The sequence below is a fragment of the Cylas formicarius genome, unplaced genomic scaffold (genome assembly GCF_029955315.1).
Source record: "Cylas formicarius isolate icCylForm1 unplaced genomic scaffold, icCylForm1.1 PGA_scaffold_5__7_contigs__length_24384050, whole genome shotgun sequence".
NCBI lineage: Eukaryota > Metazoa > Arthropoda > Insecta > Coleoptera > Brentidae > Cylas > Cylas formicarius.
This window is the reverse complement of record NW_026844341.1, coordinates 19,604,959-19,616,200: the sequence shown is the minus strand read 5'-3', so window position 1 is coordinate 19,616,200 and position 11,242 is coordinate 19,604,959. Positions and strand designations below refer to the sequence as shown.

At 36.9% G+C, this 11,242-nt stretch overlaps 1 protein-coding gene across 4 annotated transcripts in view; it reads right to left on the bottom strand.

Moving 5' to 3' along the window:
- Positions 1 to 243: 243 nt before the first annotated feature.
- LOC132702616 (ankyrin repeat and death domain-containing protein 1A-like) overlaps positions 244 to 11,242 on the bottom strand; it is a 114,342-nt gene continuing 103,343 nt past the window's right edge. For 2 of the 4 annotated variants that reach the window (XM_060671378.1, XM_060671379.1), the window contains exons 4-11: positions 7,461 to 7,559; positions 7,298 to 7,396; positions 5,029 to 5,232; positions 4,758 to 4,955; positions 3,203 to 3,301; positions 1,405 to 1,503; positions 920 to 1,340; positions 244 to 866 (exon numbers count right to left, since the gene is read on the bottom strand). In XM_060671378.1, coding sequence (XP_060527361.1) covers positions 628 to 866; positions 920 to 1,340; positions 1,405 to 1,503; positions 3,203 to 3,301; positions 4,758 to 4,955; positions 5,029 to 5,232; positions 7,298 to 7,396; positions 7,461 to 7,559 — 1,458 coding nt within the window. In that variant the 3' untranslated portion in view covers positions 244 to 627. The remainder of the gene's footprint in view (positions 867 to 919; positions 1,341 to 1,404; positions 1,504 to 3,202; positions 3,302 to 4,757; positions 4,956 to 5,028; positions 5,233 to 7,297; positions 7,397 to 7,460; positions 7,560 to 11,242) is intronic. The other 2 variants (XM_060671380.1, XM_060671381.1) reach the window with 2 other exon arrangements.

Below are 11,242 nucleotides of genomic sequence, written 5' to 3'. Positions count from 1 at the left end.
TGGGCAAGAACGAGATTGTTTCTTACTTTATTTACTGACTGACTTATAAGTTATAACTTATTAATCACACAAAGTACTTTAAATTATTTTATTAAAAAAATATATACTCTTAAATCTATTTGCCATCAGAAAAGTTGTATTTATAAAGGGATTACAAGATCATCCCCCACCTGCTGTGATTTTGTGTACTCAAACAAGCAACCACACAAGTTTAATTGCAAAATAAAATACGTTTTATGCTTAAGGTTATTTATTTCTGCGTACATCGATTAGGAAAATAGAATAGAAAATATATCGTATGATGTATTCAACTCCGTACCCCTAAAAGGGAACCGTACACACTAAAAACGTAATTGGCTCCAATTTGCAACAGCGCTAGCGGTATAGAAAATAAACGAATACTAACATATTAATACAAACATTTCGCAATTCCATCGAATTACAATAATTGGACCTTGAAGTTTTCGGCAAGGATACGAAGACGTTAGTAGTTTGGTCTACCAGGGATATGTATCGATATTACACGTCTAAACAACAAAAGGGAGGGTAAACGCCGATAAGCCGGAATTCGTTGCAAAACTCTAAATTACAAAAAAGCACCTCTAACTGATGGTGCACCTGTTGCACTTATCCTTGCGCCCTTTCCTCCTCGTTTCGTTCTCCTGGTCGATTTTCCTCCTCAGGGTGTCTAAAAAAGCTAAAAGTTACCATCCACGTGGCAGCAAGAGGTACCTTACCGGCTAAAGGTCTTTTTCCGATAGCTACCAGACTCTCGTATAGCTCCTTGAATGGATTAACGTCCGGAGCTAGACCGTGAGCCCAGATTAGCAGCATCCTGAAGCCGTGCTCCTTGTAACTTTGGGGACCTACGAATAAGGCGAATATTGACGTTAACAGTGAAGCTTTAAGCCTCGCTCACCATTGTACTGATGCTCGATAGCTTTGATCTGATCTTCCGTAAAAGCCCAGTACGTTGCTAGTCTCTTCCATTCGCCGTGACTCAGGTGCTTGTAGGCCAGTTTGTAGAGTATCTCCTTCAGTCTCTCGTTCTCCCTTAGACACTTTTCGTCCTTGGAAGTGGACCTCCACTTTCTGCTCAGTTTGGGTTTCAGTCCGACTTCCTTCTTGGTATCCGCTTGGACTTCCTTGCTGGGGTAGTCCAGCCGGGCAGTTTTGATGATCATGTCCACGATGGCGGTGAAGCTACCTCTGGCCGCTATATAGAGAGGAGTGCGACCTCCTTGCTCTCGTTGCTCTATGTCAGCACCAGCGCTGAGCAGCAGCTTGCAGATGTCGGTGTAGCCCATTTCTGCAGCGATGTGGATAGGCGACTGCAGCCTCTACAAGGGTGCGAAAACCGAGAAAATTGATTGGTAGAAGGCAAAATAATTTGAGGAAGCACACCTTGTTTAGGCAGTTGGGGTCCGAGCCTTTGTTTATCAGGATCTCGACGGTTTCCACCTCGTTGGCTTGGCACGCCATGTGGAGAGGGGTGTTTCCACACTAAAACATAAATGACGTCTGAGGTCGTTTGAAATTCTGAAAAGAAAAAACACAACCGACAACGGTTGTTTCTGAATAATCTGTGTTGATGGAATATTAGTGGACTGATATTAATGGAGCAATATGTATATTGTTCTATATTTTTCTCCTCTGTTATTTTCTGATTATTTTTGTTGTTTTTGTTTTGATGTTTTGTTTCTCTTACACAATTTCTTACTGATTTCAGTCGAAATCTAATTATTTTAAGATACAATCAATGTGATGAAATTTATAAAAAAATTTCAAAGAAACTTGAACACTATAAATATTCTAGATTTTTCCTGCGTAGGTTGTTGATGAATCGAGGTTGCTGACGTTTCGCCAATCATCCTGTTAGGGGGCGGAGCTAAAGGAGGGGCGTGGACATTGTCTTGCATGGCTGATTCCCGTATTGGTGAAAGGTAAAGACCTAAGTCGCGGTTAAGATTGTTTGGTTGCTTAAAGATTTCTTCAGATTCTCGGGTTTAGAAGTGAATATCAGGAAAATGTTCAAGATATTCTTACAGACGGATCGTATCGTCAACTTAAAAAATATCCTACGCATTTATGAAACGCAACCTTAAATCTGTTATTTATGCTTCTTCTCTATCAGAACCCGTGAAAAATCTGTAAACCCTTATGACTCTAAAATTCCTCGTTTCTACGGAGTCGCTATTCACAAACTTCGACCTATTCTAAGCACCACTTATTCTCCAGCATATTCTCTAGCAAAATATCTAGCTTCTACATTAAAAACCTTTAGAGAGCAAATTTAATTCCTTTAATTTCATTGAACAATTAAAAACCATTACATTAGAGGCACAGAATATTGTGGGGGTTAGTTTCGACGTAGAATCCTTCTTTAACTAAGATCCCTATTCCTGAAACTCTCATCATTTTAAAATATATTAAAATCCGAGAATCTGGAACCAAACCTTCTTATCTTAACTGAAAAAAGCTTGTCTGTAACATATTTGTTTTAGTGAACTGAGAATTAAAACTCTAATAATTTCCACATTATAGATATTAAACGTCCAATCACAAAGTACACTTCACGACAACCTTCCAATAGCAATGAGGCCGAAATCAATCCCACGCTTGCCACTGGTGTCCTTCTTTACATTCAAAACATCACTGACCACATAAAAGTTCTAAAGAAATATAACGTTAAAACCAGACAATTGCTCTGATGAAATCAACAGGATGATTGGCGAAAGGTCAACCGACTCAGAAAGAATCCAGAAAATAGTAGTAAATGAACTGCCAAATAAATGTTCTAATGACGAGTATCAAAAAGTGAAGGAAAATCAATTGATTGAAAAGATGGAAGCGCACGCCCATGGCGTGCAAATTGCCGACCCTTATCTGCAATCTTTACATTTCTGTTTGATAACAGTTTCAATTGGTACTGAAAGATTGACAATCTTAAAAAGGATTATTAATATGCCTTTCCTCGATTAATCGCAACTTTGAGCACTCCAAAATATATTTACGATCAAAATTTCAGCTGTTGGAGATAAAAATTTTTAATACTTCTCAGTAAAATAAACATTTTGGGTATCAAAAAAATGCGCTCTCTGTACCGTAACGTGGTTTATCTAAAATTATAGCGATTTAATGGTTACTAGCGAACGATTGTTTACATTTCTCGAGTCGGCTAGAAAATATGCTTGCGTCTCACCTGGTTCTGTTTGGTTAAAGAAGCTCCGTGCTGGAGGAGCAATTGCACGATGCCTCTGCAGCCGAGGCTAGCGGCTATGTGCAGGGCCGTCGAGCCCTTCTGCAAGCAAAAACAGGGGTATCGGTAATTTTCTGTATTATGTCAGATAAACACTGACATTTAGCAAAATAAATAAGAACTAAAAGTTTAGATTTTCCCATTAGACACGACTGGTCTAATGGTCTCTCTGGTCTCTTGTTTATGTAACAGCTCCAGCAGTTAAACTCTCAACAAAGTTAGTAAATATTTTAAAGTTCCACACAGATTTTAAACCAAAACATTTCAAAACAAAATTAAAGACATCAAAATCCCTTTTGATGTACAAAATTAATTTCCCAGTATTCCACCTATGGATGTGACAGATTGAGTAGATGTCGCCTCCACTCGGAAACAGGTTAATGGTGATGGTTAATTGGTGAAACAAGATTTATTAGAACTATAGAACAAAATTATTTTGAATTTAATGGACAGATTTACATCTCTAAGGAAGGTTTGAATATGGGAACCCACATAGTCCTTTGTTATCCGAGATTTTTATGGACGATTTGGAGAATATTATACTAGATTATCCTTTAAGTAATAGTTTTCTATGGTGGTACAGATACGTGGATGATGTCTTTGCTTCCATTGGTGGAACGCAAAGAAAATTGAATTGTTTATAAATTATATTAACTCATTACATAATCGCATACAGATGTTGAAAAAGGCTCAAATTTATACGTGAAAACATTCGAAGATGTACAAGGCGTGAATTTTATTTGCAACTCGATTTTTTTTAACAATACAGAAATTTCGTGTTATCTACCATAACGGCCCCAAACCATTAAATAAAGTATTTTTAATCTGAATATTTACAAAAGACTCTAATTATATATTTTGCAACTGATTTATAGAACATGCCCAAATTTCTATCGATTAACCCGCCCAATATATCCTCCGCGATTTTAAACTCAGTAATATTTTGCACTTTGAAGCAATTTTAAAAAATATTACGTGGCATCAGCATTATCTATTGCAGATGTTCAATGAGCACTCAGGTTCATCGGTTTCAATTATCTTCATATGTGTTACGCTCGTTTGATTTAACTGTTTATAATGTAATTACGAACATTTTTATATCGTTACATCATACAGCTACTAGAGATATTGAGGCCCTGGCTATTCAAATAATCCAGAAACTTACGAAGTAACTATGAAAAAAATTCTGAGAAGGTCCATTCAACGTGCGCAATGGCAAGGTTTAAAATTTGATTTTTAACCAATGACCTTGCGGCAACAAGGCCGCTGGCAGATCGGCAATAAGGCAGAAAATAATTTACCTTCCCTACGCGAATATCAATGCCGTCTGCTAAGCATCAATTTTTAGTAGGGCCACTATATTATCTAATAGCTATACGTATTGTCTTCGCTCACCGTCACCTCAGTTTAATTACTGACATTTAGCGTTGGCTGCGCCACTGGGCGGCGGATGCGAATGAACATTTTGCACGTTGATTGCGCTTATTATTTTAATTACCTGATTTTCAATATCTGGATCGGCCCCGGCGTCCAACAACACCTGCACCAATCGCGTCTGTTGGTGCTGGGCGGCCACGTGAAGTGGCGTGTTTTCCTGGTTGTCTCGCGCTTCCATGTCGGCTTCGTGCGCTAACAAATATTGGGCCACTTCCCAGTGCCCGTTCTGACACGCTTCGTGCAGTGCGGTCCTCGAATCCTTCAACGAAAACGCCATATTAAATTCGATTCCCTATCCCCGCTTGGTCCTGCGAGCCGGATTTAGCGCGCACCTTATTTTTTTTGTCTGTGGCGGCGCCCACCTCCACCAGACGTCTGACTATCGCACCGTGCCCGTTGGAAGCGGCGTGGAAGATGGCCGTTTGACCTTCAGCGTCGACGGCGTCTAGGTGGACGTCCTCTAGCGTTTCTAAGAGGTAGTCCACCACGTCGCAGCGGTTATTTCTGGCGGCGCAGATGAGCAGCGTGTACTGGGTCTGCGGTTAATCGTGTTATGCGGCGGGCGGTTAGCTTAAAAGAGGGGAGTTTGATCGTCCGCCTTGGCTTTTAATATTAGAACAAATATGGGGTTAATAGATAAGCCGCAGGGGAGTAGTTCCCAGACTCGGTTATGGTTTTGGTTAGTTCTAACCACGCCCATTGTGGGTGGTTTGATCAGACATATACAGGGTGTTCGGACATTGAGTTCGGAAGTTTGGATGAAATATTGAACGTGGTAAAATAATCGTAGTAAATGTAATAAAGCTGATCTGATAAAGCTAATATTTTACACACAGCCCTGATGTAGTAAAAGTCATCTTTACAAAATAAAAGTGTTTCAGAGATCTGTCACTAGAGGGCACTGTACCTAATATGTTATATATTTAGATTGACATTGCAAAATAGAATAGATTGTCTTAAGCAGAATCACAAATACTCAAAAATTGTTACTTTTGTTTCTAGTCGATAAGTGTTATCGTCTAGCAACAAATCGACTTTTTTTATTTTCGGTTCGAATTTTAACTGTCATCCTAACAGGACTTAATGAAATTTAAAAAAGTCATTGTCACAATCCGTTAAAAATCCGGAATATTCAAATACTGAATATCGCTATATGCATTTTGGCTACGGAAGAGCAAATGGAAATGCGGATCAAGCACTGTGGCTTTATATCGATGCTTATTCCAATAGAAACGTTCCATCTACTCAGACATTATCAATATACTCAGAAGACTGGGTGAAAAATGATCATTCAAACCTAATAACATGAATAAAGGGAGACCTAGGTATAAAAAAATCGCTGCAAGAGAAGAAAGAATTCCCAAAATGACCCGTCAACTAGTACGAGAAAACTTGCTGCTTGGGAAAGAATTGCTTCCCTACAGTTTGGGAAGTTTTGGATGAAAATGATCTTCGGCCCTTTCATGTTCAAAGGGTTTTTGTCATTTTGCCATTTTGTCATTTTGTTCACTGCATTCAGTCATGATTGTAAATTTTCGAAATATATGCATCAGTGGAACATTGGGAAAACATCAGTTTCCTTTAAACCTATATATAGAACCTCATTTCTTTAACGGATCGCTTAATGGAGGAATGTATTTGCAATTTCTCCAAGAGGAACTACCACCTTTGCGGCACAAAACATGTGGTTAATGCAAGATGGCGCTCCAAACCATTTTAAATTGGCTGTAAGAAGGTATTTAAATCAGCTTGGCCGCGTCGCCCGCCAGACCTTAATCCGATTGACTTCTTTTTTTGGGGGCACTTAAAGTCTTTAGTGTATGAAAGACCTATAACAGGTACCAATGATCTACGACAAAAAAAAACGGTTGAAATAAGTTAGGCGGATTTTGGTCGATAGCATTTTTTAAAATGTATGACAACGGTGAGCATTTTGAAAATGAATTGTAGTTAGCGTTGTATACTATTTATTTCCCGATTAATATGAATTAAACAGTATTTATGTTACTTAAATTGAACATGTTATTGCATTGACCTATGCCGTTTTTTCACTTTTTTAATTTGTAGCACACTGTTCTGAAAAATTTAGTAAAAGCCTGCATTTCCATTTGCTTTTCCGTAACAGGAATGCGTATCGCGATATCCAGTATATTAGTAAATTAGAGGCCGAGAATAAAAAAAAAAACTAGAGCAACAATTTTTCAGAATGCAGGGAAAATTTAAAAAAATGTTCTAAGTAAAGTGTCCCCTAGTGACAGATTTCTGAAACACTCTTATTTGGTAACGATGACTTTAAGCACACCGCGTTAAAAACAAAATTTAAAAAAAAATGAATTCCTACAAGTAATAACTCGGAAAATATTTTTGTTATATGACTCACTGAGATTATTTTCCACTTTCCTGCAAGTTTCCGGATTTCCTGTATATTAGTATATTATCAATTTATTGAAGCCTAGAGACATGTTTTTTGATACTGATTTTCTGAAAAATTATATCCCGCGTCCCACAGGACGCCGAGTCTAGCCTGCCCGACCCTTCCAAATTTGAATGACAAAGCCTTTGACGGACGTCATCAAACCCCCGACCGATTCCAATTAATACCTTTGTCGTAGCGTTAGTGCAAGCCCCCAGGTTTATTAGCGTTTGGACGGCTGCGGGATGACCATGCCACGTTGCCATATGGATCGGACGCATTCCGTACTGGCGTGGGGCACGAACATAAAACGGTTACACTACATATCGGATCACGCCCACAAAGGTTTACCTTGTCTCTAGCTTCGATGTCGCAATGGGCGCCGACCAGCATCTCCATGATATCCAGGTTGCCCCGAGCCGAAGCCCAGTGAATAGGCGCTCGTCCGTACTGCAACGAATCGACGTGAGAGGGCGCGATCGTCGCGGGGCGTGGCTAGTGTGCAGAGCCAAGCCCCGCTTTATCCCGAGAGATTTAAAAGAATCAAAACAATGGGATTTAAGGGGTAATAACGTGATTAAGTCATTGACGCGAGATTAGAGAACGCGGTCGTTGCCGTGATAATATTTGCGTTTCATTAAGTAGGATTTCGGCGGGTTTTGTGCAAAATACACAATCGATTTTCCGCGCTTGCTCGTCATATTTACAGTTGAAAAATGTTCGGAGCGTTTATTTTATGCTTTAACTTTAACGACAGCGGTATCTTAAACGATATCTGTTGTTTGCCATAGATATATATTGCATTATTATTAGTAATGAGGTGAACCCCGGAGGTCATTATATTCGACATTTGGAGGCCATTTGGAAGTCATTATCGTAGTCCGTGACATTGACCATCTGTTTGTATGGAAGTATAAATTTCAAAGCATCAGAAACCCCAACCGAATATGTTAAGTGTAAGACAATATAAAATGCAACAAACACGAACAAAAATCAAAACACTCAGTAAGATATAATTATCGGAAAATAAAACTTATAATTTCACTTAGCGGAATATTAAATTAATAAAAAAATAGGAAGAAATCAAATAAAACAGAAAATGGATACAATGAAATGAAAGTTGGAAAATACATAAGAACAGTATTCATTTCAAAATTTAAAAAAAAATACAAATTTTGATTATGCTACAAAAAAAAAATAAAATTCATTTAAAAAAAACGTTATTAACAATAACAATAGGAAAACAAATTATAGTTAGGGGAAAATATTTATTTACTTATAAAAAAAATGGAAGAAAATAATAAAACAAAACAGAAAATTGAATAATTGAAATAAAAATGAAATGAATGAAATACGATGCACAAATAACAGTATCCGCAATGAAAAAAAATACACATTATAATTAAGGGAAAATAAAAACTTACAATTTGAATTTGCGCTTTATTATACAAAAGAAAAAAGATAAAATAACAAATATGACAAAAAAATAATTGATTTAAGGAATTTGGTCAATTTTTAAAAACGAAGTACAAGTTTCCTTCTCTCAAATGAAAAAATCTAGTTTTTAGATTAGTTTTCACGAAAAAAATTATCAAATGACCTTATAGTCTCTTGCTTTGCCGCTTTACATTTGAAAATGTTTTGTTTTCGATATACAGGGCGTAAAAGTTAACTTTTGAAATGCATATTTGTAGGTTTTTATTTAACTTAAATTTTTGAGGATTAATTAATTTAATTAGACAAAAATTGTAAATGTATATTGTGCTCCTCAGTTAACACCACAATTGTAAAAAATCGTTGAACATAGCAGACGAGAAAAAAGATCTTGTAAATGAAACTTCAAATCACAATTTTGTAAATAAAAAAAAAACTTCAAACTACAAAAAATAAAAAAGGATTAGGCGCTCAAAAGTAAAACCATACCGAACTCTATTTAGTAAGATGTACCTAAATTTAAAAAGATATTTCAAAATACAATTACAAATACAATACAATACAATTCAAACGGGAACTGACATTATTTAATAATAATAAATCGCACCAGCTCTTTAAATTTACTGCGATCTCAACGAAAATTGCGCATCAGTTAGGTGAGCGCTGTTGTTGATTTATTCAAGTTTTAATAACGCATCGTTCAGCAACTTCCCAACAAGAGCATTACTGGGGTTTTGTGCTGTCGAGATTAGAAATGGCGCCGGATTTTCCGGCGCGTCGGACGGCAACACGACGCTCCCGAGATATTTTCTAATTACGCCAAATTTACACGATATTCCGGATCTTTATCGTTTCTCTTTTTTTCTCGCCGTTTGGCGCGTGAGTCGCTTCTACCGGAACAACATAAAGTAGTTCAGGATGTGTTTGAGGACTTAAGATTACATTTACATTTCGAAATATATAGCGTTCTCTTCGATATACAGGGTCAGAGTTCTCCAAACGATATACCGTTTTTACAACCTTTTATGGTTTTGACTTCGGAATAAATTTTAGACCCGCCCGTTGCAAAAGCGAAAAGGGCCATTCTTTTCAGCACGTGTACCACAAGACAAGAACTGTGCCGTGCGGATTGTTGTATTTTAAGAGTAGGATTTAAAAGTAAGAATGGATTTTTCACTGCATGGACTACTAGGGATCTCATTGATGAAACTTTACACAAATCCGTCAGCTTTCAGCAATTGCATGGACGAAGTACCGAAGTACGGTTCTGGAACGTCATGTATAATTGCGAATTTATTTATTGAGGGCTGCAAAGAGAAACCCAAGCGAGGTAAGCCTGCGGTGAGACCTTCATAAAAATTAAAGAAAGTTAAATACCGGATTGTGCCGTAAAAACGGTATATAGTTTGGAGAACTCTACCTAAAGTGTGCCTATATGGAACAAGTACGCCTTGGAGGCGCGATCATAATACAGAAAACAAATATGTTTACTGGTATTTGAAAACAAGGTTCTTCAGTCCCCAACCTGATTAGCTATCAATCAATTATTTTCGAAGTTGACTGCAAAAGAATGGCAGAGAATTTTAGCGTTCTGATTCGGTGCCCTGTCTTTGTTGTTGTCTTAAAACGTGTAAATTAATGCGCAAATACTAAATCCAAATCAAAATTTTCCATAACACGAAAGTTTCAGCGATTTATCTTAGATGTGTATTTTCCGAAGACACCCTGTATCACTCAAACAGTACTCCATTAAGCATTAAGTGTTGTCAGTTAGTGTTTAACAATTTTGTTATTATTGTTTGTCTATCTATGTACAGTGTGTCCCATTTTCGTCGCGACTGAGGGATATGTTCGTTGTTAATGAAGATAAAGCCTGGCGTTTTCTCAAACCTTTGGCACTTTTTTATGATACGGAAGATGACGTTAACAAAATTTTTATGACTTGCTGATTTTCGAAATTTGAAGTGAAAAGCGAATCCGATATAGATTTTCACGTAGAATTCAGAGGCGAAGTGAATTTTTTTCTAAATGGTTTTGTCTTTTTGAAAGAAAAAATCAGTATGCGGTTATTTTTATAAATGATTTTTTAAACATTTTCATGAAAGTATTTGGGCCTTGGAAACGGATTTATTAATACTTATAATTTGCATGAAGCCAACGTAGTTTAATATTAACATTTTATTTGTAACATTTCACATAGCTTTATGATCTATATATTATAAAAAAAGATAAACTAAAAGGAGAACCTAGATATTAAAACAATTATTTAAAATGATAAGGAACATAGAAATTATTAAATAATAGCATTTTTTACAGCAATATCACTCGGGATCGCCCCTGTTGTTATTAACAGAGGAGCAATAAAAGTTGGCAACGCTCAATGTATAGTGACTTTTTCAATTAGTAATCTAGCTAACGCCTGTGTATACAAGCTTCATCGGGATTTGACAAAGAGAAAACATTCCTTCGCATTGTGTCAAAAGAACAGTGGTTAGTTAAAAAAAAACTTACAACCTCTAATAATGAGGGGTACAAACAGGTGTTTCATCGGCATAAAAAGCAGAAACATAACCCAAACAACAACATACATCACTAACAATGGATAACTTATTCATTTAGATATTAATAAAATACAACCACAATGAACGCAATACATATTATTCAACTAAGCGGATTAAAGAAGAATCCCGCAACAATTC